The 26706-nt window shown below is 38.1% G+C and overlaps 1 protein-coding gene and 1 non-coding gene across 4 annotated transcripts in view; one reads left to right on the top strand and one right to left on the bottom strand.

The window, feature by feature from the left end:
* The window catches only part of LOC102312134 (cilia- and flagella-associated protein 46), a 65121-nt gene that overhangs the window by 5785 nt on the left and 32630 nt on the right, over positions 1-26706 (bottom strand). For all 3 annotated transcript variants that reach the window (XM_042225382.1, XM_042225383.1, XM_042225384.1), the window contains exons 31-55: positions 26410-26571; positions 25807-25955; positions 24348-24446; positions 24212-24272; positions 23534-23653; positions 21494-21694; positions 21301-21407; positions 20434-20616; positions 19107-19245; positions 17489-17686; positions 15363-15551; positions 14901-15017; positions 12600-12779; positions 12273-12446; positions 11165-11262; positions 10786-10853; positions 9360-9526; positions 9036-9136; positions 8644-8714; positions 7842-8009; positions 2626-2705; positions 2182-2242; positions 2026-2058; positions 1794-1890; positions 1535-1647 (exon numbers count right to left, since the gene is read on the bottom strand). In XM_042225382.1, coding sequence (XP_042081316.1) covers positions 1535-1647; positions 1794-1890; positions 2026-2058; positions 2182-2242; positions 2626-2705; positions 7842-8009; positions 8644-8714; positions 9036-9136; positions 9360-9526; positions 10786-10853; positions 11165-11262; positions 12273-12446; positions 12600-12779; positions 14901-15017; positions 15363-15551; positions 17489-17686; positions 19107-19245; positions 20434-20616; positions 21301-21407; positions 21494-21694; positions 23534-23653; positions 24212-24272; positions 24348-24446; positions 25807-25955; positions 26410-26571 — 3136 coding nt within the window. The remainder of the gene's footprint in view (positions 1-1534; positions 1648-1793; positions 1891-2025; positions 2059-2181; positions 2243-2625; positions 2706-7841; positions 8010-8643; positions 8715-9035; positions 9137-9359; positions 9527-10785; positions 10854-11164; positions 11263-12272; positions 12447-12599; positions 12780-14900; positions 15018-15362; positions 15552-17488; positions 17687-19106; positions 19246-20433; positions 20617-21300; positions 21408-21493; positions 21695-23533; positions 23654-24211; positions 24273-24347; positions 24447-25806; positions 25956-26409; positions 26572-26706) is intronic.
* trnai-uau lies at positions 21943-22036 on the top strand. Its single transcript has 2 exons — positions 21943-21980; positions 22001-22036. It is a non-coding gene; the product is annotated as a tRNA-Ile (tRNA).

Raw genomic sequence — 26706 nt, 5'->3', positions numbered from 1 at the left:
TTACAGTCTTCGTATTTTTTAATGCTCACATGCAGTAGTAGCCATAACAAAGTGATGAATGAGTTATTAAATTATGAGATGGAAGCAGTAAATGCATAGTCTTTACTAGAGATGGACCGATCAGATATTACGTATCGGTATCGGTCCGATACTGACCTAAATTACTAGATCCGATATCGGAGAAAAATAAAAAATGTAATCCGATCCATTAAATATCACGAAAGCACCTCACAAAACTTGCAACACGCCGTAACTCACCTCAGAACGTTAGCACGTCGGAGCAGTATGCATCACGTGATAGAGCGGCTGTGGCATGCGGGACCTGTCGGTGGTCTGGATAGCATTTGGAGCTTCGCTAGCAACCCGGCATTTCATCTCCGACAAAGTTATCCCCGAGAGAAGTAAAGCAAGTGTGTAAGTCCATCTCTGAATGTTTGTAAAGCATTCCTGCGTTAAGCTTAACAAGCGACTGCCTCTCCTTGCTGCTACTTCAATCATGAAACTGCTTAATGATCAGCTGATCGGCTTTTCTGTCGCGAGTCCGTGTCTCTAGTTTGCTTTTGGCCCACTTTGCACCAGAAAGAGGAAACCAGCGGCTGAACAACAGCAGCACGTTTAAGCTTGATAAGCTGTTGTTAGAATTTATTTAATATTACTTTCTACACCAGGATCTTTTTCTACGTAGCTGACGGCTGGTAACTGTGCAGGGGCGGATCTAGCAAAGTTTAGCCAGGGGGGCCGATAGGGCATTAACAGGGAAAAGGGGGCACAAAGACATACTTTTCTTTCTTATTCTCATTTAAAATGTCTAGCTTTTAATAAATAATTATCTGACACCCAAAGTTTTAATTTGATGTAAAATGAATAGAAGTCAATTACTGTATATAGTGACTATTAAGTCTAATATATATACCCTAGTAAGCTATAGTACTTTTTACTTTGGGAAGGTACCATCTGTGCAGTCTGCAATTTTGTTGAAGAAAGATGTTGAATCTATTTAATATTTCTTGAAAAATAATTGATTTCTGTGCATTTTTTTTCACACTGCATCAAATTAAGGTTGATTACGTCGATTAAGCATCATGAGGTGGAGCGTGAGGGGTGGTTCCCTATTTTTTATTTATTTATTTTTGTTGTTGCTGGGAGTTGGAACCCTATTAGTTAGGTTGCTTAATATTTACGCTAAGTACTCTTTAAAATACCAGAATAGGGAGGATGGTGTAGGTTTAAGTTTATTAGATTGATCAGTATTGCTGAACTATGAAATATTTTTTTTGCATACAGGTATAACAGAATAGCTTTAGTGTAGTTGTTGTTTTAAACTTGAGTATGAACTTATACAAAATGCAGCAAGATATTTAAAAAACAGTTTTGTTGATTAAAAAACACTATATCGGATTCATATCGGTATCGGCAGATATCCAAATTTATGATATCGGTATCGGACATAAAAAAGTGGTATCGTGCCATCTCTAGTCTTTACATTCCTTTACAAATACTACAATCACAGACGGGAAAATGAGTGTAAACGTACCAGACAAATTGAGGGATGCTAGTTTGTCAGGTGGTATGTTTTCCATGAAGTGTTCCACCCCCAGGTAAATAAAGCCACTGCATCTGCACAACATTTGCTCCATTTCTGACAGGCTTAACAAATATGAAGACATGTTAGCAAAGCAGAAGTGACTGGTCGTGTGTTGAATATAACAGATACAGTTGGCTGTTGCTGTGCTCAAAGAGCCAAGAGGGAAAAAATGGTGTATAACTTTGATTTGCTGCACTCTAAGACTCACCTGGGTGTCTGTTTGCTGCCCATGAAGCCCTCCCACAGATGAGTTACATGCTGGGTTTCCAAAATCTCCTTCATCTTCATGCTCAAACTGGTCCCTTCTGTGTGATATAGTGTATATTATTCTAGACATCTTAAACACTTTATCTAACCTACAATGACCAGTTGCATGTCTTTGAATATATCCATCCATCCATCCATCCATTCTCTTCCGCTAATATTAACAAATTACTTACCAAAGTGGCCATCATTGTAAGGATCAACGAGATCTTTAAAAGGCATGTTAAGAAGTATAACGGACCTGAATTAAATGAACTGAATTAAATACCCAATCTTATATGTGAAATTACATATTTCTGTTTAACAAAAGTAATTCTGAAAACAAAAGATACATTTGAAGTTACGCATGTCCACTGGAAAGGTGTTAGAAGGCAGCACATGACTGGCAGGTACCTGGGTAAACAAATTTTAGTTTTTACAGCTCAAAGCAGCTAAAAATGTATACAAAGTGGAAATAAATAAATGACATATCACATAAATGTGCAAACATGCAAATATTATTTTGTACACACTTATATGTGCCAACTAATGTATATCACGACTGAGAAAACAGAAGCAGAAAAGAGGGTTTGATGAAAAAACAGAAGTGATGCACAACAGGGGATAAATACCCAGAAGCTTGAACTAGGATCTTTATGAAAACATTATGTAATTGATTGAAAACCACACTTAAAAGAGACGCGGGGAGCAACTTAAATAATTGCCAGTGCTGACAGGAGGTAAAATGAATATTGCTTTCTGTATCTGGCAGGCCCAGATTAATTTACTGAACTCACTGCTTTGATGACTTGGCTTTGATCTCCCCTCGTTTTAGTTCCCTTGCCACCTTTGGTCTCCTTTTTGTTGTCACTTTCAACTGCCACAAACAGGAAGCAGAATTAATACATACACTTGTCTGCAGGGCAGACTACACAGCTTTTGGACTGGTAAATAATTTTTATTTTTTTTAAAACAACTTTCTCACAGACAGCAAAGTCATTGGCACTTATTGGTGACAGAAGAACCAAAGGTTTCCTCCTGGCTGCAACGCCTTTGCAAAGGAAAACACTTGCTATTAGCATGTGTTATCATTTTCAGTGCATTACTCAAAACTGATGCTTTATACGTTATAAATAAGGTAGAAAACATTAAGTTTATTTTTATTATTCTGTTGTTCCATTTTTAGTGTCAGGCCATTAGCAGGCTGTAGAAGAAGGCTCCATCTGTTGGCTGACCAGTCCAACACTATTCCAAAGTGAAATCTGTTCAAATGTTGCAAAGATACTGAATGCAACAATTCAACTAATTTGGCATATCCCAAACTTCCATTTGATCTTTTCATTTTTTTAACGATTATAAACATGCATCCTCATCAGGTTACGCCCTTTAACCCGAACATCATTTACTAAAACTTATTTATTTAATCTATTCATAAATATCCAAAACTAGTTCATGCATTATAGTCTACAATCCTTTATTATCAGGCTAAGGCTCCATAAAGAGCCATCAGCTGAACCGAAAAGCCAAAATAAGAGTATTAAGAGAGACTAACAGAGAGACATATTTCTCCCATATCAGCTTGTCTCCAATCCTGAATGTAGAATTCTTCTTTTTACATACAATGTCCTGAATAATCAGGCTCTGTCGTCTCTTAAAGAACTCTTAATAGCTCATATAATCATTCCGAAGAGCTTATGTACATTTTTCCACTTGATTTCTACTCTTGTTTAAACACTCTCAAAGTTCAAACCTTCGTAGAAATGCTCCAGTGGATTAAGTAGAACGAACCAAAGATCAAACCCTGTTTTCAGGTCCAGAACATGGGAATAGAGCAGCTGCCAGAGAATCAATGGTACAGACGTAGAGGAAGCAAGAAGAATGAGTAAAGTTTGACTAATCTGACTGTTTGGTTTCACCTTCTAATCCTTTGACATTGACACTGTTATGCTTGTTGTCTTCTGCTAGCGAAGATCTATGTAGATTTGACAAGCTGAACGCATTCTGTACTGTACAGGAGACACGACACGAGATTGATTGAAAATGGTCTACAGCTGATCAGGATGCAAACCACAATGTAAAAAAAACCAAACAAAAAAACCATGCAAAACTGCACCCCCCCAAAAATATCCGCAAAATAGCGAGGCTGTGAAAAGTGAACAGTGATATAGTGAGGGACCGCTGTAGTTAGGAATGAATAACATGATCCTGAACCTTAGTTATACTGTCGTGGGCTCTGGCGTGTTGGTCATTATGCACTGGAGAATTTTTAAGCACTCACTCTTTTCACTTTTGTATTTACAATCTATTGCATGTCATTACATTTTCTTTTCTCTTTCTATGGTTCATCGTTTCTTGGCCTTGTTGTTTGTTGTTGCCTCTCCTCTTTTCTCCCATTTCTTTATTCTCACCCTCCCAAGGATTGAAAGTAGATGTAGTAGCACTTTATCAACCCCACAATAGTAGTAGTAGCTGTCTCTCCCTGACCCTGGTTCTGCCCCAGGTCTTGTCCTGTTAGAAGGAAGTCCTTCCTTCCTAACATCACCAAGTACCTGCACATAGGAGACCATTGCCTTAACACAACTGCACCTCATCTTATAATTACTTCAGTATGATTGAATAAAAATGCCTTTACTCTGTTTCAAATGTTATGTTAATATTTTGACTGCATACCTTTCATATCAGGATGTTTTTAAAGATCACACAGCATCACTGACTACATGCTATCAGTATGTTCTACCTTAATCTAGACCACCCACTGCAGTTTGCTGTGACTCCCATAGTTAATTATAAATCTTTCTGGCAATAAAAAATAATTCTAATATAGAAAACTGCTTAGCACCATGGTTTTTTTCCTAAGTGAAAATTAAATGTAAAATCTAACTGTACAGTTAAAATCACACAACCTGATCACTCAGTAACACACACACAGTTGGGGGATTCCCTAATCTAAAAGATTACTATCATGCGGCCCAAACCAGACCGGCGATAAAGTGGTGTGATCAGAACTTTAATGCTAAATGGAAAGATATTGAAATAAAAGTACAGGATGTCCCAGTCCAGACATTTCTTGGAAATGAGCAACTTAAGAAAACCTTACAGCATTTCCTTGATCCTATAACATCCCACACTCTAGAGATATGGTTTGGCCTAGTTAAACAAAGTAAGTTGGAAAGGGAGGTTAAGATGTTAAACTGGGCTGCCTATGTTGTTGGTGATATACTAAGTGCTCACGACTCAGGATTCAGGAAGTGGGAACAAAAAGGAATAACAGCGATTTGTACAGTAATGAAAGATGGCCATTTGATGAGTTTCCAAGATTTAAAAGATCGGTATAGTCTAGAGAAAACCGATTTTTACCGGTACCTGCAACTCAGAGACTACTTTTCAAAGGAAGTACGAAGTTCGCGTACGTCTTATGGCATCCTGAATTGTATAATTAAATCATACAGGGGCCTCCAATTCAAGGAGATTTCTGTACTATATAAAAATCTAAGAGAGAACACGGCAACATCAACTGAATACATAAAAAAGAAATGGGAGCAGGAAATAAAAACTGATATCTCAACTGAGGAATGGTTAGATATGTGTGAAACCCAGAACACAACGACTAACTCAAGATGCTGGAGAGAATTTGGGTGGAAACACCTTACTCGATTCTTTATTACACCAAAAATCAAAAGTAAACAGACTCAAGACAGTTTGCCATGCTGGAGAAGATGTGGTAACATGGAAGCACACCATACGCACGTGTTTTGGGAGTGCCTGAAACTGCATAATTTTTGGAAGAACGTGACTCTTGTAATAGGCAATATCTTGGGCTATCAATTACCACACAATTTTAAAACTGTATATCTTGGGAATATTAGAGAGTATGTTCTGTACGACGACTTGTATTTGACAAAAATCCTATTGATAGCTGCAAAGAAAGCTATAACAAGAAACTGGTACAAACTGGATCCGCCTTCATCAAAAGACTGGTTAAATATTGTTGGAGAAATCTATGCAATGGAAAAAATGACTTACATTCTCAGATTAAAGGAAGATATTTTCGTTGCTAAGTGGGAGAAGTGGACATTATATGGCACCAAGGTAAATTTATGAACAAACAAAACATTTAAGGTCTATGACTGTATATCTATTGATGCATGCCAGTATAAAAGTACGTATATAAGCTGGAGTATGTATGCTGCGGAGTAAAGGCAGGCATGCATACGGTAGTTGATTAGAATTGGCACCCACACCTTTTGTTCGCTTTAGTTCTGTTTGTTTTGACTGTGTGCTTGCATGGTTATTTCTCCTGTAATGCAATACATGTCTATGTTTAAACTGTGACAAAACTATCAATAAAAAAAATTACAGTGTCAACACACACACAGTAAAATCTGAAGAAGCAGTAAGAACAGACATGCGTGCAAAAGCATGTGTTTACCCCCCTGAGGGTAATCTTTTTATAGTTTGTGCTAATTTGTCCTGTGTGTACTTCATGCAAAGCAGTGCACAGAATAACAAATAGCCCTTTCAAAAGTGGTTTCAGGCGCTACATCTTCTTGACACAATGGTAAACTGTAGATGTCAAAATTATGGTAATCATGGTCTGGGGGAAAAAAAGCAAACACTAATTTTTTCTGTGGTCTGATCGTCACCCGTGTGTTTGATCCAGACATCAAAAGATGTATTAAGAAAAGCTTGTTGTAATATTTTCCCATCTGTGGCATACAAGTCTCAAGGGATACACAGACACACACATACATAAATAGTAGTTTAACAGTAACCTTTGAACAGTGACTCAAGCGATGCAAATGATTCAACCTTTAAAAAGGTACAGATGTCTGCAGGATCCCATTCAGTGCTCTTTTTACCTCCTTTCTATTCACCTATTCCTTTCCAAAATAGTAAAGTGCTTAATCCCCCAAGCACTGAAACACCATCAACCCCCCAAAAAAGAGAAAGGAAACAACTGGACCGGGCACGATATGTGTAATAAAGTTGATTAAAATGATGCTCATTTGTTTCTGTTTTTACTGTATCAAAAATAAAAACACAATGTGAATACTGTCCTAGGCTTCATTTATTTGCCTTATAGCTTTGCAGCCATATTGGTTGATTTATCTGAAACAAAAACCTATCCTTAATAAATGTGGATACAATTTCGAAGGGCGAAAGAGAAAAAAACGACAGTGTGTCAGTTTCGGTTAAGGTTCTTTCTTTTTTCTGCCTCTAAACCCTGCAATCAGTTCATCTTCTGGCACGCTGAGCAAGTCAAGACAGTAAGTGTGCAACAGTTTACGAAAAACTTGACGTGGTGCCTTTTTGTGGACCATTGTGGACCATTGACTGTGTCTGCTGATTACAAGCAGGAGACACAGTTAATGGACATCTATTTAAAAAAAGAAAAAAAAAAGGCTGTGGTGTTCACTTCACAGACGTCTTCATGAAATTTTGCATGACAGCAAGATGTGAAATGACCTTTCTCTCCTGAACAGATTTCTATGGATGGCTGCTTGCAGTCTACATCCTGATGTCAAGATACCTCTGCAAATGTAAGCTATTTTTCACTCAGATAACGAGGAATTATGTGATGTGAGGCAAAGGTCCAATCGTACACCTATGAATGGGTGGGTTTAGGCAACCCAGAAAGGGCTTCCTTCATTTATAGACCTCCGCTTCAAATATATATGAATGTGTGTGTGCGTGAGTGTGTTTCAGTGTGTGTGGGGTGTTTGTGTCCTCAACTATAACAAAGTCAAACTTAGGACCTTTTTAATAGTCCATTAATTTAAATTAAGGCCCATGGTTTAGCAATGCCTCACAGTCACATTGAATGGCTGGAGTATTGCAAATATGTAGCTGTAGTCTATAAATGTCAGATATAAATTCTTTATTGGGCTACATATAAATACAATCAATTTTCACATGGCTACTGGTCTTAAAGTTGCAGGTCCCATGGAAAGGGTAAGAGATTTAGTTCGTGCTTACAAATATTTTAGAGTATATACATGTGTGAATGTATTACCTTTTTCTTCTCTCTTTAGGCGACTGTAAAAAAGCTGAAGGGAAAAGTCCCGAGTCACAGAACTCAGGCTATCTTCTTTCAGGATAGACATGGATTCCAGAGGAAGCTCCAGCAACCTCTTGTCTGCCAGTACCACCACATACTCCCCTGGTTCAGTTGGCATTTTAACTGTATATATCATATACATAAAAGTACAAGTTTCACATGCATCACATATTTTGTGACAGTGTAAATGTCATAGAGCAATATACTCCCAACTGTACAGACATTATAAGGCATCAACCTGTACAGTTTTTAACCATATGTGCAGAACTAAAAGTATTTAAAAAGAAAACTGTAGATGGCGTGATAATTCCAACAATGTGCAGTAGAAAAATCCCACCAAATTTTGGAATAATGGTTCATATGATACAGAGGAATCATGCCTTCAACAAACAGCACAGTTTGCAGGCTGGCTAGCAAGGCTGCATTCCTCTTTCTTTCCTAATCATCAGGATTCCCATGAGTGTACTGCAACCTAGCCACATTAATAGCCTTAAACAATATGGATCTTTATGCTTTTAAAAAAGGCATAGGCTTCAGTCACTTTGCATACTCTAAATGTGCAGAGGAGGTAAAATTGGTGTCATGCTCTGAATATTATTCCTATGACATGACTAAAGGTAATTACAACCCATTCAATCTGGATTTATGACAATTTAATGCTTTTTAAAATCCTTATTCGATGCAAAAATAACCATATGAACCTTAGGCTGTCAGAGACACAGGCAAGCGTATGTTCAACAGCTTACTGCTCCTTTACCTGAGCTCTCTTTCTCTTCTTTATCTTTGGTTTTGGCCATTTCAGGGGTTGGCAGAGATGCAGCATCTGGCCTGAAGATAAGACCAGGTGAGGATCAGCAAAACTACACTTATGTAGAGGCATTTAAAGTATAAACCATTCATATTATCAGAATTGGTCAGACATTTGTTTCATAACTAAAACCCTGTGTACATAAACCATGGCATAAACAATACAAAAGATTCACATACACTTGAATTGTACATCATTCAAACACTCCATTCAGTAGCTCCTTTTATAATTGAGTTCAGATTTCTGAGCATTAAAAAAGTGTTAAAGTCTCCTTCCCTGGGTTAAAAAAAACATGTAGGGAATATGTAGTTGTTAGGAATTAAAGTGTCTGACATATTCACCTTAAGCAAGAGAAGTCAAACTGTTTGAGGAGTGGATTTAAATATTCTTCCATGTCTTTTACAAGTTCTCTGAAACGACATGCTAACACTCCTGATAGTTTCTGTATAGAGAAACAAGAGAGAAAGCAGGGTGAGGGGTTTTAGACCACTGATCAGTTTCACACGTACATTTCTTTCAGTTAGATGTTGCTTGGGAATAAAAGTTTTCCCAGTAAGTAAGAAATAGACATGACATAATATTAAGTGCAGCGTAGTGAGTGCATTCGTCGAGTAATAGAGTGAAAGGCAAGTCGTGGCTTTAACAGGACAGACATGGAGAAAAACCTGATACTCCTCAGAGGCCTCCAGCCTGTCCTCAACGCTGCGCAAAGAGTCTTTATTGAGGAGGGCATGTCTTGTCTCCTGGCAAAAAGCCCGAGTCTGTTCCCTCAGTGCCAGTAGAGCCTGCGGGCAGACTGAAACCTTGGCCATCCCAGAGCACATCAAGCTACCTGGAACCACAGAATGACACACAATCAGACATGCATACTCACAGATGCTGAGTACTTACTGGCTTTGTAATTGGTCCCTGTGAGCATCTCCCACACCCTCATCTTCTTGGTCTTTTCATCTTCCCTTTTCTTTTCCTCACTGCTTGTTGTTTAATGAATTTTCTCACATTCTCAGGCAGTGCATCCATCCCTTTGCACCACTCTTACCACTTCTTATGTCAATCAAATCCCAGAAAAGGTCATGAGTAAAGTAAGTAAAGCTATATGCTAATATCATGACTTGTGAACTTATTATGACTTATGAAAGCTGGTGTTTCATGCCAGCCCCCCACCCCCCCACCCCCACCACACACACACACACTCTTCTTGATTTTATCCCCTCTTTTTGTTCTCATTAAATCTGAACTTTTCATTTGCCTTTCAGACAAATGTTACGTGGGAATATTAAATTTGCCTTGTTATGTATAAATGCAGACAACAATGATACATGTGTGAGATAAAGACCACATTGCTCAGATGCAGATGCAAATCAGATGCAGTGTAAAGATACAGAAAAAAAGAAAGTACACATTCTTTCAATTCTAAGTTTTTATATATTAGGGTGTAATAAAATATCATCTGTTTCCCATAGCAGCTCATAAAATTTGGTTAATGTAACCTTAGGCCAACAAAAACATATGAAATGTCACAAAAAAGTAAAGCAAAATGCAGAAGCAATGTGTGAAAAACTAAATACACCATTCTAGCTTCTAGAACCATGTAATTGCTTTCTGTATAATTATCATGCTCTCACATTATTGTGGAGAAAGTCTGATGCTCTTCTTTGTAACATTCCTCCAGTTCATTGATGTTTGTGGGGATTCCTTTATGCACAACTGTCTTAAGGTCCCGCTACATCATTTTAGCCATGTCAAAATCTGAATTTGACAGAACCATTACAACACACTGGTTCTTTTCTTTTTCAGCCATCCTGTTGTAGATTTGCTGCTGTACTTGGGATCATGTCCTGTTGCTTGACCCAATGTGGGTCAAGCTCTGGTTCTCGAATAGATTGCCTCATATTTGACTCTAGAATCAACAGCATTTGATTAGCAGTACCTAGCTGTTACTTACCGTCTAAATTCATATGGAAGCAGTGAATGTATTTAAATTAGTTTTTTATACACTGCTTCTGCATTTTGGCTTAGTTTTTTGGCTTAGACACAGTGCCCACCTAAAGATCTATCTCAACAGTATTAGTTTAAAAATATGTATCACACCTGTAACTTGTGGTGTCCTTCCCTTCTGAGCTTTAGTTGCCTCATAGAAACCACCATAGAGTTGTGACCTAAAAAAAAACAACACAAAAAGGAAAATAATTTCTACTCTTTAACTATAAACCCTTAAAATATGTGGTGCATCACCTTTACTTAGAACATACTTAATTGAAAAGAACATAGAATTCTCTAGTCACGTTAAATGCTACTCTCAACATGAATCATTGGGCTCATTCAGCTCCTCCAGACAGGACTACAACTAGTGTGACTTGTGACCTGTGATTATTCGCTCAGTTGCTTTGATACTATTGAGATAGGGGACAAAAGTTACACAAAAGAGACAACAAAGATGTAAAACGGAAAATGAAAAAACATAAAGTACCCATCTTCAGAGTGCTGAAGCAGCAAGATCTTAAGAGTGGGGGGGAGTTCTCCCAGAATGCTCAGGTGGTTGGAGATGATTGTCAGGTGACTGAAGGTCTGCAAATCAGTAAAGATCACAACTGTATATATAGTCATAGCAACTGCTTTTTGTTTCTCTCTCTCAAATGAAAGATCTTACTGAGCAAAATTCTCATTTGAATTCCACAACCCCAATCCCAAAAAAGTTGGAACACTGTAACATTTAGATATCAAAATGTCCAAACTGAGACAATTTATGATTTTGTTAAAAATCATAGTTCATTTTGAATGTGATGACAGCAATACATCTGACAACTCGGAACAGGGGCAACAAAAAGCTGCATAAGTGAATGACACAAAAAAGAAACAGCTGGAGGCACATTTTATAAATAATTAGGTTAGAATTCTGAGATTAAAGTCAGAATTGTGACTTAAATCTCAGAATTGTGACTTTTTCTCAGAATTCTGAGAAAAAGTCACAATTCTGACAAAAATAATTCTGATGAAAAAGTCAGAATTGTGACTTAAATGTCAGAATTGTGACTTTAATCACAGAATTGTGACATTACAAATGACAGAAATTACAAATTCTCTCATTCTTATTACCGTTTCCTAAATATTATTCTCATCCATAAATGCTGATTTAAATATTCTCCTTTAATATTCTCCTTTATTCTCCTTTGTGTCAATGCCTGTCTATCATCAGTTTTTCAATGCATATGTTTAGGAGGTCTCAGCAGCAGTTTTCTAAAGCTATAAACAGCTGTTTAACTCTTTCATTTCATTTTATAGCCAATATCAAAACATTGAACTGTTTCTGATAAAATTTGTTGGCTGTCCAGAATGCTCACAGGGCTGCAAATACTACAAAGACGTCAGACACTGGACTTGCTGCTTTGACATAAGACCCTTTAAAGCCCCAAAAAATGTTTCCAGCTCCACTGCTCTGTGTGACTTTGGAACCCTACAGTGCAATTGAAACAAAGGGCATAACGGCACCACTATTATGCTCCCCATCAAGGGAATTTACTGAGCTGGGTATGACAGAATCCATAAATCATGAGCATGGGTGTTTGGTGACCTGCTACCTTGGAGAGGCTGCTAAGGGAGTCCTCCACTTCCCTTATCATGCTGCTGGGTCTCTCCTCGAGAGAAAGAAGCAGATTCCTGCGGATGCTGAGCAGAGCTGAGAGCTGGGATGCACTGGTGTCGGCACAAGCAGAATTTAGGACCTCAGCCATCACAGCAACAGTGTGGCAGCTCTGGGAATAAAGGAGACGGGTGGACGAAAGAGCGGTTAATCTTAAGAAATTACCATAAGTGTTCTTAAAGAACATCATAAGCAAGCAAAGACAAAATCTGAGCACACACACATCATCTTTGCAAAACACAATAGGAATGTGTTTTGCATGTACCTGAAGCAGGGCAAGATATTGACCTGCCACTGCAGGGTCAGACTGGCCATGACACTCCAACATGTTCAGAGATGCACCGGCCAAGATGGAGGAGGATAAATTGTGTTGGAGACATAGGCTGATGGACTCAGCCAGTGCTTTGCTGGCTTGTGCCAACAGTTGCTGAGCTTTCTGGCTTTTCTGTAGCAGAATAAAGAAACATAAGAAGCACACATGTACACATCATGGTCATGCAGTTGTAAATATATGTTTACATGCATGTTAAAATAGGACTTCTGGAGCCAAAGTAACAAAAATGTATACTTCTCTTTAATGAAAGTTACCCCTGCATATGGCTTAAAATCAAATTCTACAACTGTGATTGTATACATATGCAAATTAGTCTCTGCCTCACCCCTCTGTTGCTTGTCTACATAACATCCCTGTAGTTGCTCTGTATCAGTGAACCCCATACACTCACAGTTAAGTTCTTGCTATATGGTGTAAGTGTTTTAGACGAGATATGAAAATCCAGTGAGTAATATGTAAATCTAAAGGTCCTGTCACACAGAGAAGGAGGCTGTTCCAGCACGTCAAGGGAGCGATAAAGTCACAGAAACAATGAAAAAATACACTGTGTCCAGAGCACACTGGAACATACCTATGTGCTAGCAGTTAAAACTAAACACAACTGTCAAAGCTTTTTGCACATGCAGTATTTAAGTTAGAGTAACTTAACATGTTGTTGTCAACTAAGGTAATGCAATCTTCACTGTACCTCACTTGTGTCTGCTCAAGTTCGCTTCATGTGTGTCTGTTTTCACCGTGAAAAACACACAACAGAGAACAGGAGGAGAACGAGGAGACGCACACACACCTGATGTTTTCAGCCAGCTAAAAATGATACACCAAGTTGCCAGCTCTGACAGCCTCACCCCACGTTACAAGTTTCTTGCCTTTGGAAACTTTTTTTGGTTTCACAGACAATATATGTTTTATGTAAAAAGGTATTTTCCTAGGGTTATAATGCTATATCACAGGTGTGTAGAAATGTGTAACTACATTGGCAACAGTGTAAGTGTGATTTGTTAAAGCGAGCACTTTTTCCAAAACAGTGGTTGTGGAGCAAAACGAGCTCAAGGCTTTTTACGTCAAGGGTTCGACCGCTTTTTTCCTTAGAACACAGACAGTGGAATGCAATTTGTCAGAAATTTCAAATCATAGTTATTCCTGTCAGCATGTGGAGCATAATCCATTTGAATATGATGTGCAGATATTTCTGTATTTATACTACATTGGAGGTGACGTTTATCAGGTAAACAGTTATCTAGATGCCAAAAATACTGTTGACATCGAAAGTAAAAAGCAAATCATTGCAGAGAATAAAGAGTTCAACATTTTTACAATAAGTGTAAACAGATTTGGTGTTAAATGTATTTCCCGCCCCCCAAGAACTCAGCAATATTAAGGGTTTAATTATGAATAATAATATTTAAGGATGCGCTTTAAAATCTGGTCTATAAAACAGTTTGCAAGTGGTTTCTCCGATGGCTCATTTGAAAGATATTATGTAAATAATAAATACTCTCTACATGCTTACATGCTCTTACATGTTCCAGTTTCACTGTACAAAGCATACGTACAGCAACAATAACAGCATCTTGATCTATCTTTACATAGGGTGTGGAGCATGTAGACCACGATGATCACTTCTGTGATCACTACTTATTTCATAAGGTTTCAGTTAATAGATAACAGTCCTAAATGGTGCTTTAATTCCTCATATTTCTTTAACTACAAGTGTTATTAAGTAAACTTAAGCAAGTCAAAAGAAGGAACAACAACAACAACAACAACAAAAAACCTCATCTTACCCCACCATGCTCTCTAACAGAGAATTAGCTTAACAGGCAAAGCACAGTCCCCAACCTCCCCAAATAAAACTGCATAATAGAGAAACTGGTTAAAGCTGTCTGTGCAGGTGATTATCTCATTTTGATAAAATTCAAATGGCGCCGGGATTTTAGGAATAATACATTTCGTGACAATATCATTAATCTCAAAGCAGACAGGCACGTCAAAACCAAATCTTACTTAACATTCCAAAATGTTGCCACATAAATAATACACTTCCTCCCTTTTTTCTTCTGCAAGTTTGATGTTTACAGGAGATCTTTCTGTGCTCACTTTCAATATGAGAACTATGCAGGATGCCTGGAAAGTTCCCTCCGAGGGATTTGAGAAGTGGGGAAAACCTTAATATAAAACCACAGATTAGAGATGAGTCTAGGGTGCAGGGATCACTTGTCAGAGGGTATGTACCTGCAGCTCAGAACTTTTGGCAGAGGTCGTTCGCAGCTTTTTTCTGCTCGATCCTCTGTCTTTCTGTGAATCCCCTTCCTCTGTGGAAACGGCTTTAGAACCGGCCCAGGCTTCCTTCTGCACAAAGTTGTTTCAAGATCATGATTAGTATAAAATCGCATCATGATCACAAACCTTGAAGTTCTAAGCTTCTCTGTCTTAAATTATGTAAAAGAATATCCATCTCTCTAATCACTATAAGCTTGTAACCCCGTGTTAGGTCATCTGTGCACCGGTGCATGCATGTGTGTATCTGGGCCTGCATCCAAAAAAACCTGATTGTTCTCCAAGATTTCTGACTTCCACAGATAAAGAGAAATTATATGAATGATAAAGTTTCTACAGTTTTCCTTTCTATGGCCCATAGGGCTGCATACATATACATTACCTGTAAAGCTATAGCTGAACTTTTGGGTTATGCACCTGCTTATGTGTGTCCCACAGAGAACACAGATAAATGGGATCCTCCTGCACAGCCAGCAGTCTCATGTACTTTCCCAATAGGCTCATGCAGTGAGCTCTGGTCTCCATACTGTCCAGGGACTGAGAGCTGACTGCAGCCAGCTGGCCTAGAGCAATCTGCCCCAAGGTTGTTCCCACACTCATCCATTCCTGGACAAGACACAACAAAATTAAGGTCAGATGAGGAGATGGATCACAAACAAAGTGCTTACTTGCACTGACAAACAACTAGCTGAATTCACAGACTCTAAATTTGATTGGATACATTCATTCATTGATGTTTGGGAGTTGGCTGTAGAGAAATTTGCTTTGGAAGCAAATGCAAGCCCAGGTTTGATCTGTTTTTAGCTGATCAAATTTGAGTTGATCTGCTTTTCTCTTGTAATGGGAAAAGATTTTATGAAAGCCGCTAAGAAGAGGCAGAATCGGCCTGTGTGGAGGCAACATGAAGTACTCTAGCTACAAAATGTGTGTATTTCTCAAAAAATAATTTCCTATATGTGGAGAAAGTGATGAAGAGAAAAGCAAAAGAAGATAAGACAGAAAGATCGGAAACAAAGAACTGGGATTTTACAAAAATAACACACACTGTCTGATAGAAGGGCAAAGGTTGACAGTATTTGTCATGCTAGTAGAACTGCGAGCTCTCAGACTCATAATTTAAATGATCGATATTAAATTAATAATTTCCACTTCAGACTTCTGGATGATGCAGTTGCTAACGTCTTATTGGACTTTCCAAGCATGCATCAACTGTCAGACAGGACACTGAGAATGGATACAATTCTAAAGTAGTTGTCAACAGAGTTGAGGTTTAGAGCAGCCTTTGTAAATGTGGATCTTAACAGAAGAAATACATGCTAGTACTGAGTGCAATATGAGGCTCTCTCTCACCTGAGGAGCATTCTACAGCAGAGAGGAGTAAGCGCATACCAGCCCATGAACGCTGGCAGCTATTCAAACATCTCTTGCACATTGCATTACTAGAAATCCCACAGACGACTCTCATTACAGTGCACACACGATGGCTCCTAGTACTTTGCATGTTAGCACCCCCAAGTGGCAGCTAACCTGCACACACCTCTGAACTAAATTTTAAGGAAACATTAGGAAAAAATGGATCTTGGACATAATCAACTGTCTTAAAAACTGTACATAGGAAACATGACAAATGAACTAAGGGTTTACAGGAGGATGGGGTGTTTTTCATTTATTTAATAGCTGGTTTATTTTCTATCCTTAAAATATGTTTTAGATTCTAAGAGTATTTTCTTAGAAAAGATCATTTCATTTCAGCTAAACTGCAGTATGGTGGCAAAGTTTTAAGTCAAACCTTGTTTTGTTGTGCTTTGTTACAGATACATGCAAACATACATGGAAATCCTGTAATGAGCTTGTGAATATTTGGTATGACCACCTTCATTTTTAAACTTAGCCTGAAATCTCTTTGGCAGCTTTCCTGTCATTTCTTTAAATAGTCTTAAGCAATAGTTCTCCAGGCTTCCTGAAGGACATTCAAAGCTCTTCTTTGGATGTTGTCTGCTTCTTGTTCTGTTCTCTGTCGAGATAATCCCACACTGCTTCAAAAACAATTTTGAAGTCTGGGCTCTGGGGAGGCCAATCAACTGACTGATAATGTTCCACTGGGCATGGAAAGTATTTGTGCCCAAAAATACTTTTAGATTAAATAACATTGAAAGAATACACATTTAAATAAATAAAAATCTACAGGAAATGTTTCCAGTTGTTATCTTTGTTAGTTTGTAAAAAAAAGTTTTAACATAACCATCCTGTAAAGGTTTATTATTATAACTGAGGCTAAGATTTCTACATGACTGTGAGTCTACTGTTTTGTATTATTATATTGTAAAAAAAAAAAAAAAAAAAAGAAGGAATAAAATAAAGCTATAATAATAATTCAAATGTGTAGAATGCAGAACGCCGGTGTATAGCAGAATCTAAAAATGTATCATATCAACTCATGTCAAATGAGGGGTCTGTGTTGTGCTAGGCATGATCGACTACATCTGAATCCAACAAAAAGATCTCACATTTGTACCACGATGTCAAAGTGTTTGCAGTCTAACCTCTTCTTTGGAGTTAGGCTCAGGTGTGCAGCGTGAATATTCCTCCAGTGCTATTTCAGCTAAGGTCATCTTCTCGCAGGCCAAAGCCTGCAGCGTCTCCTCGGCACAGCGCTCCTCTAGCATGGACAGGCAGAATTCAACCAGGGCCAGCCGCAGGCCAAGCAGCCTCCGCGCGGCTGCCAGTGACAGTCCATGTCTCTGGCAGGGATGAAAACAGCACCAGTGTAAAAACACATGATACAAATACAAGAAGCAGATTATAACAGAACTCTAACATACACAAACATATTCTTTATATGTTGTTGTGTATGAGGCAGAACTCAAGAAATGTTATACTTCAAGAAAGTGTTATAGTAAGCGTAAGTGGGCAGTCTATGGTTTTTAAGATAAAACTCCAAACAACCTAGTGACATCACATGCTGTGTTCACACAAGAACACTAACTTCTTAAATCCAGCTTGACAGACAGTGTTAAATAGATGACAGCTTTTTAGAGAAGGGCTCCATGATGTAAATTAGCCTTAATGCAATTAGTGTTTCATTTCCACGTATCAGCTGACAAATATTCTCTCTGGTCTGTTTGGGTATACGAGTGGGCTGTGCTGATGAGTTCAGAGAAGATCTTAGATACAAAGTTGGATCAGATATTCTGAGATGTGGATATCAAGAAACTCGGGCAGCAGTTTGAAGGTGAAAACCCAGATTTAAATAGCACAGAATTAAAAAACGGGTGTACCCAGATTATAAATATGAATAAATGAGCATGACTTCAGAGGTTACAACTATTTTCAATGTAGGGTGGCAAAACTCATCCAGTATTGGGCAGCAGCACCACCTACTGAAAGCACAGTGCTACGGCATAGCTTTCAGCCTCCAACAGCTAAGTCAAACATCCATAGCAGATTTAATCAAAAAACGAATTCAACAAGGATTTGCGGCAGGTGTGGGAACTGTTGGATCGATCTCTCTTTTGTGATTCTATCAGAGCTGCATCCATCGTTATGCCAGCTCATCTCTGCCCCTGAAGCCCTCATATAACTTCATCTGTATGAGAGTGTGAGGGCTACACTGAGGCCCAGTAGCAGGTTAAAAAATGATTATGTTTAACTGTGAACTACTTAAGAAGATTTACATGAATGAATATGGAGGTATATAAAGAAAACATAGATACACTAATAATTAGCTATCATACAACAAGGAAGCCCAGAATATGACAGTGACACAGTAATACAAGCTTTATTGTGATTCGGTCAAGCAAAGAGCACAAACAAAGCCTGTTACTTAGATGTTCCAGAGTAAATTCCCTTCCTCATTCCAAATAAGCTCAAAACTTCTCTAAATAAAAACAAAAATTGAAAGAACTTCACCATCTGCACAACAATCTCAGCCAGAGTGCTTGGCTGTTAAACTCTGACTGTTATAACCAAACAAATGTACTATCACAGCTGCTCAAAGTCCTTTTTCAGCCTTATTTTCTGCTGCTTCAAACATGAGCAGACTTTCTGTGACTGGCTGAAAGCACAAATAGGAAAAGAAGTTTCTAAGAACATGTAAGAGATTAAAAAGCTCACAATGTTTTTTGCAGAAAACATCATGACAATGACAGATGACAGATTTACCTCTTCCTGTGGGGGGAGCAGACTCTCAGCATTCTGTACTGCATGTTCCTGCACCGTGACAGCAAGCTGCAGCTGAGAGAGCCCATTCATCAGGAAGCTCTGTTTCGACTCTCTTTCAGTAGTATGATTGGCTAGGATTCTGTAATAGTTGTAATAGGATAAAAAACGAATGATAGTAGAAGATAAAAAGCACACCAAGACAGAAAAAACAGGTGTAATTCCAATCTGTCCCCTACATCCTCCCACTCGGTAATGAGTCTAACTCTGTGTGGGATCACACTTGCAGCTCCTGAAGGGCTTCTTAAATAAAACAAATTCGGGTGTATGCTTTTTTCAACATAAACTTTAACTACCAATCAGCAGCTGCAGCATTGTACACTCTAATGGATGGAAAATGCACCTACAGTTAGAGCATTTCATTTGTTGAATAAAGACAGTTTTTGTTTAGCCTCTGTCTGTTGGTTTGTATTTAATACTTGGATGAAAATACTTGGATGAAGTCAGTGACTAAAGTCTAGAACCCACAAGCATTACTTGAATTAAAGCTGAAAGTCCCCATTTCAATCACATCTTTGTAGTTTGATTTAAAATACACTGCAGCAGTGTACAGAGGCAAAACTACAAAAAATGGTCCAACAATAATGGGCCTCACGTGATTCCATTTTATGATACACTTCTTATGATTATTTTCTTCTTTATTGTTTGTTATTCTTATAACCTTCAAAACTATAAATATTTTTTATCAAAAATTTAAAACATTAAAGTCCATACATCCACTTATCAGGGTCGTGGAAGGGGGGAGCTGGAGCCTATCCCAGTTATTACAGGGCAAGAGGTAAGGTACACCCTGGACAAGACACCAGTCTGTCATAGGGCTGAAATCACTTAACCACATGTCTTTGGACATGTAGGAAGAAGCTAGAGTACCCAGAGAAAACATGCAAACTCCAAATCAGACCTGATGGCAGAGTTGAACTCAGAACCTTCTTGATTGTTAGTCACAGTGCTAACGATTACACCACTGTACTGCATCGTCACCACCAAATTCTTTTCTTTTGTTTTGGATTTTTAGAAAGACAAAGTTTTGAACAGTACCCAAGTAGAAAACTATTTGAGTGTGCGCAGGGAGAGAGTGTACCAGCTGGATTTGGGCAAAAGTTTGTCTGTGTGAGAAAACAAGACTGAATGAAAACAAGCACGGGGAAACAGAGTTACACTTTAATTTGCTGTAGTGAAAACTGCACTTTCATAATGCACATAGCATGGTTTAAAACTGTTCCAATTTTAAATACTGTTCAATTTAGGCCTGGTGTAACTGTTGACTAACCTCAAACCATGCGCACATTCTCCATGTGCCTCTGCTGCCTGTTGTCTATAGCCGAGTTTAGTAAAGCCACTGGCGCTCTCTCTGAGTGTATCACAGGCAGTCATTAGCCTCTGGAAAGCTTCAGTGTGGAGTGTCTCCATAGGTTCCCCACTACCAATGGCACGTATACATTCCAAGGCTCCTCTGAAAAGCAACACATCACACTGAGTTAGATAAAGATTACATCAAATACGTAATTGATGTAGACATTGCTACATAATCAGTGTTGTCAGTTTCTTTAAACATTTATAACATAATTTGAAACAGATGTTCAAATGAATTACACTGAATGCACATCATGTAAAGCAACTAGAATAGTTTCCAACATGCAAAGTAGATCTTATTTCTTAAAGTTTAAGCCAAAGTCTGTAGTGAAGGCACATTGCGACATTCTGTAAATGGCTTAAACAGTACTTAAAAATACAATATATATTATACAGCTAAATAAACCTTAGACTTAAAACAATACAATAGTTGTTTGGGACAAAGCATCAGTGTGTTCCAGATATATCTGCAAATGGTAGATAAATGGTAAATAAACTGTTAATTATATAGTGCTTTTCTACTCTGAGTACTCAAATCACTTCTTTAATGCTTAGCACTATTCAAAGCTGTATAAGATATTTATAAAAATATTCAACTGTGGTTAAATATAAAATTGATCTAAAATATTCATTGAGCATGAGTGTTTCATTTTCACTTAAGATCAAAAGTAAAGTTCAGAAATGAAAACAAATTTTAAGAAAACAACAAACATTTATAATATAGTCAGCTTAACTAAGAAAAACTAAACACTATTAACATCTAAGTAGAAAGCTTCATGTTTACCTCATCTCCAATGAGGTGATCAAGAATGTGAGCGCTGGGGCTTGGTTTACCCGCTGCTCAAGTACTAGCTTCAGAGCTCTACAGCCTTGTTTTATAGTCTGATCAACCTATAAAAGAAAAAAAAAGCTTTGAGGGAAAATTTCTACAAACACAACACTGTGCAAAGACTTATCAGAAGGTTGTAATTCGATACCTTTGTTTGAAAATCGTTGTCTCTCTGGCCTACCACAGCTGTGACTTTGGTAAGGGTAAGCTGGTACCAGAAGTCCTCATCCCCACCCAGGGTTTGGGCTTTGTCCAGCAGAATCAGAGCCTGGGCATAGTTCTGCTCTTTACAAGCCAAACTGGCCAGATAGATCAAACTTCTTGATATAACACTTTGGTCTCCAAGCACCTCAACAGAAACAGTTTGAATCAGAAATTAAATCAATTATAGAAGAGTCAAAGCAACCAAATGCAATTTGGCTCTGAAGTAATTCTAGTCTAGACATCATCATAATTTTTGTAATTCAGTTTGTATAGTGTTAAAGACCACATATCATTTCCAAACTGTAATCAGAATACATCTTTCTGCAGCAAATTTCAGTAATCTTATTACGTGTTACACAATTAAGATGATACTTGAAGTGCAACATAGCACAGGCTCCAGTGGCGCAATCGGTTAGCGCGCGGTACTTATATGACAGTACACTGTAGACCAATGCCGAGGTTGTGAGTTCGAGCCTCACCTGGAGCACCCTTTTAAATTCCTGTTGTCAACCATACAAAGCAACAGAGGGTGAAGTAGAGAGATGAAAAAAGAAGAAGTGAAAGATCATAAGCCTTTAGTTAACATGCAGCGACCAGGCAAGGCGGAATTAGAAGATGATGGAGCCACCAGGGAAGAGGAAGGACGACATGCTGAGGGTTAGTGTGACAGACAAAGATGCCAGGGATAGGGTGAGATTGAGTCCACTGTAGTGACTCCTAAATTGAGCAACTCAAAGAAGTAGAACATTCACGTTGCCATCAGCTGCCTTCAGTTTCCGAGGCAAGAGGGGAAAAACAGTGAAGCAGTCTATAACTATAACTATGAGGGGACAAATATCTAATGATAAAGTTAGAAGCCCACTGCTTCTAACAAGGGATCGACTCTTTCAAAGACAGCATTAAAAGACAGAGGCAGCAGTGAAGAATCCCGGTCGATGTGATATTAGAGATAAATGTCAGGCAGCCAAAGGTAATGTACAACAGGCCATAACCAGGTGTTACAGTGGGATTTAGAAGGTTGGGGAAACCTAATGTCCAAACCTAAAATCACTTTGAAATAAAACTTGTGAAAATATGTATCGTGAGCTCCAGTAAATTTGTCTTCTTTGAGTTATCGTTGATCTTTACTGCTGCTGCTCTAAACATTAGAGATGCAGCAGTTTTTTAACTGAATTTAACAAAATAAAAGGAGACAGAGCTGTTTAAACTGATGACTGCTACTCTTGATGTAACCCAACCCTGACTATGAACACCACAGTCTGCCCTGCACTAGTCCAGCATAGTGCATTACTGTGAACTTCATCAGAAGATTGAAAACTATCCAGTTTAGCCTGCACTCATCTGCCAAGCATTCTTATGCAACCTCTAACTAATACAAACTATTATACTTTAATTGGGTTTTCAAGTCTTTCACAATGAGAAAAAACATAACCTCTGAAGATGAAAATCTGTGATCAGCGAATTGTTTAAACTTATATATAACTTATTATTAAAAGCTATTATTAAATGCTTCAGCATTGTTCCAGATTGCTGTGGCCCATGCTAACCCCTGGCAGTACAGCAGAATTGCTGCGTCAATATCATTTTTCTGTGAAGTGTTATTTAGCCTGGTTTCCAACAACACTGCTATCAACTTCAATACTAAAAGAAAATCCTCTCTATATCCTCCTTAGTAGTTTATGGATTTGTGCCAGCATGTTAGCATGTAGCCTGTAGTTTTATTGTTGTGCCAGTGCATATTAGGTTATGCTGCAGGGTAATGGGTAGTGAAATACTTTACTTAGAATATCCTGGATGTAAAGTAACTTCATAGCTTGAATACTGTGTCTCGTGTTAGTTGAGGGTATTTTCTTGTCATAGTTGAGTCTATTAGAATAAATGTTCTTTCTGATAGTGGCGACAAAGAGTAGATCAGCAATATGTTTGTTAGAATGATAAATAAAGCTTAGGGTAATATTTTCAAATATTTCCTTCCTAACCTTACCATAGACACCATGTGGGCCTCAGCCAGGAGTTGTCTGGCTGACTCATAGAGTCCCACACTGAGGCAAACCTCAGCTTTGTCCAGCCAAATGTCCGGCGCATTCACACCCATCTCTCCTTTCTGCCAAAGTATTCACCAAAGTATAAGACGATAACGCTTTTTTAAATAAACTGAATCAAACTCTTTCTCAAGCTTTCAGTTGACAACATGTTGCATACACATGAGATATCAAAAAGAAAATTACACATTACACATAGCACATCAAGTGTATGTGTAATATGTAATGTGGATGTAACATTACGTAACTAAATGTATGTAACATGTAAAAATCATTACATGTCCTGCTGGGATCAGAGTCTTATAGTGTTTATCAGCTGTGATCACATAATCAACATTATTAACAAGCTGAGATTATAGAGAATAACAGAGTTGGAAGAATGGGAAAAAAGTGATAACTATTTATAATTCTAGCCACAAAAATCATCATCTTAAACATCCAATATTAATCTGCCATAACTCTGTGCTATATTATAAAAGTACTAATTTAAATACCACAACTACTGGGGCTGTTGTCAATCATCCTCTGAGAAGCAATACAATGAATGCTAATTAAAGTATAATTTCTTTAACATGTAAACCATAAGCACAGATGCATCTGTTTTGTGAGAAGAAGCTGACCTGGTTGCGAGCTTTGCGGAGGCTGCTCCTCTCCTGCGAAAGCACTACGGCTCTGCGGCACCTGCAGTCATGAATATGATATCATAGGTTATTAAAGAAGCACAAACATTAAATCTTTATAGCCCAGTTCACGTACCCCATTTGTTCTCGTTCTGGGACTGCACTCAGAGGCAGAAGCTTCTTCTGATATGGTGAGTGTGCCTCCAAACCCAGCTCAACACAGGTTCTGGCAATTCTAATAAGGTGAAAACAGGAAGAGGAACATGACATTCAATGATGGAGTAACTCATGGGACCGCAGGCTGACGCTCCTCAGTCAGTCAGTTAAGTCAAGTAATTATTTTACTCTGGGACACAATTTAAATGAGATGAAACGTGTGCTGGAAACAGCCACACTTACTGTATACAAAACTGACATAATATTTATTAATATTTGGAAACAGTAAGTATTCACTGATTGAGCCACACACAATTTTATCACTGCGTATCTTCAAGCTATGATCCAAAAGTTTTGGGAACAAGCCTAATAGGTAAAATGAAAACGCTCACCGGATTTAAATTTATCCAGTTTTTCATTCAAGATCTCTCAGTAGAAGTCTGTCGTGAGTGAAGAAAAGTGGGGAAAGTGGAAAACTTGGCAAGCAGGAAATGAACAAAAAACTGTGTGTATTTGCTTTTTAAGAAGATGATAAAATTTATAAGAGAAACTGATATTTATTATATTGAATTTCTTTCTCACTGGAGAAACTGCTCCACAGTGATAGTGGTCAGAATGGGCCTTTTGAGAAGTCATCTGAAAACAAAAACTGCACTGGAAGCCTTTTCAACAAATCTCATCAGATTTTAGCAGGAGATTTATTGACCAGTTCCCTGAACTTTTCAATCACACCTTGTACCTTAACAGTGATACAAGTGGTTAGAGAAGGTGGCGTGCAGCGCTTTTAAACATAGATCAGGATAAAGTAAGCTCCCCTGTAGCTGAGTCCATCCTACATGTTCTGACCCAATCAATTCTGTTTCATGAGCCCTGAGACATCACACAGCGCCTCCTTTAGCCATAAAGCTTTATACAACTTTTTTCAAATATATAGCATTACCTGAATACCTGTAAACTGACAGAATGTTGAAAAATTGATAGGCACAATAAACATGATGTAAATCGTAGCTTTATAGATAAAGTCAAAGGTTTATTTATTCAAATATTTAATTATTAGGAAAAAATGCTTGGTGTAAACTTGCTCTATACCAATAAAGTGAATCTGATGTAACCCGATTCCAGTAAACTATCAATTTAATTTGAATAAATGAAATTTGATGTTTTACATTGCACTCATGTAGCAAAAATTCCACGGAAAATTTACATGTTATCCAGTGATTTAAAGTCAGCAATTTGGGCGTAAATATTTTTTGAGTGCAGCTTTTTTTTTTTACACAGAGAATATTATCTTGTATTTAGTGAATAAAGTTCATCACTGAGCAAGTTATCTGATTTTTGTACCACCCTCTGAACCTCAAACGCTTTAAACAACATTCTTCTCATATACAGTAGGACTACCTAAGACCTGAGTGTGAGGTGTAGGTCACCCTGGTTTTTACCTAAGCCTGTAGAGGTCAGAGAGGCTTGTCATATCCAAAAGCTCATGAGCAATGGTCTCAGCTAGATGCACTGCAGGAAGGGTCAGGTGGCCGAGTGACAGTGAGTTCAGTTCTCTTTCCAGCAGGTTGAGATAAAACAGGCTTTGTTTCTACAGCCAAACACAAAGAGAAACATAAAGGTTTAAAGACTTTCACTAACAAGTATACATCAAGACTTTTCAGTGTTTTATCAGAATAGAAAATGGCTCTTTGCTCCTTTTTCTAACCAATTAGATGAAGTCTTGTTACATATTGCCATCCCACTGAGGCTGTAGATCCATGAATGGATCACAGTACATGTTTCATTTAGAATACCAGGGCTTTATCGTCTTCTGACAGTTTAACTTGATCCCCAAAGATCAATAAGTGTGCTTTCTTGTCAACAAAACTTTGCAGCAACACTGACTTTAAGTTACCGCTTCGCTTTTATATAGCCAAGTCTTTGATTCTATATAGCTGAGAGATACAACCTCTGCTAAATAAAAAGTGAAGTCTGAGACAATACCACAGATGGTACACCTTATAATGCAGAGAGAAATGTATGAGAGAAGTTTGTAGTCTTGCCTGCTTTGTAATGCTGTGAGTGTTGATACAGTGGGGGTTGCTGCTGGTTCTGAATATCTGCCTGGCCTGGTCGGGACAGACAAAGGAGGCCCAGTCCCTCGTGGTGGAAGGAGGTGTCTGATCCAAGACAACAGCTTTAGGTCTTTCATCAGCAGATGTAGGCTGGTCAAACAGATGAGACACAGTACTGACTTTTGTTAGGTTTTGTATTGTTGATTGTCATTTATGCTTAGAAATATTTAACCATATATGCTTAGAGGTGTATAATCAATTGTGTAGTGATAGGATGTGTGATCT

Source organism: Haplochromis burtoni, unplaced genomic scaffold (genome assembly GCF_018398535.1).
Source record: "Haplochromis burtoni strain Fernald_Lab_line unplaced genomic scaffold, NCSU_Asbu1 Contig_170, whole genome shotgun sequence".
Taxonomy (NCBI): Eukaryota; Metazoa; Chordata; class Actinopteri; order Cichliformes; family Cichlidae; genus Haplochromis; species Haplochromis burtoni.
This window is presented reverse-complemented; position numbering and strand designations above follow the sequence as displayed.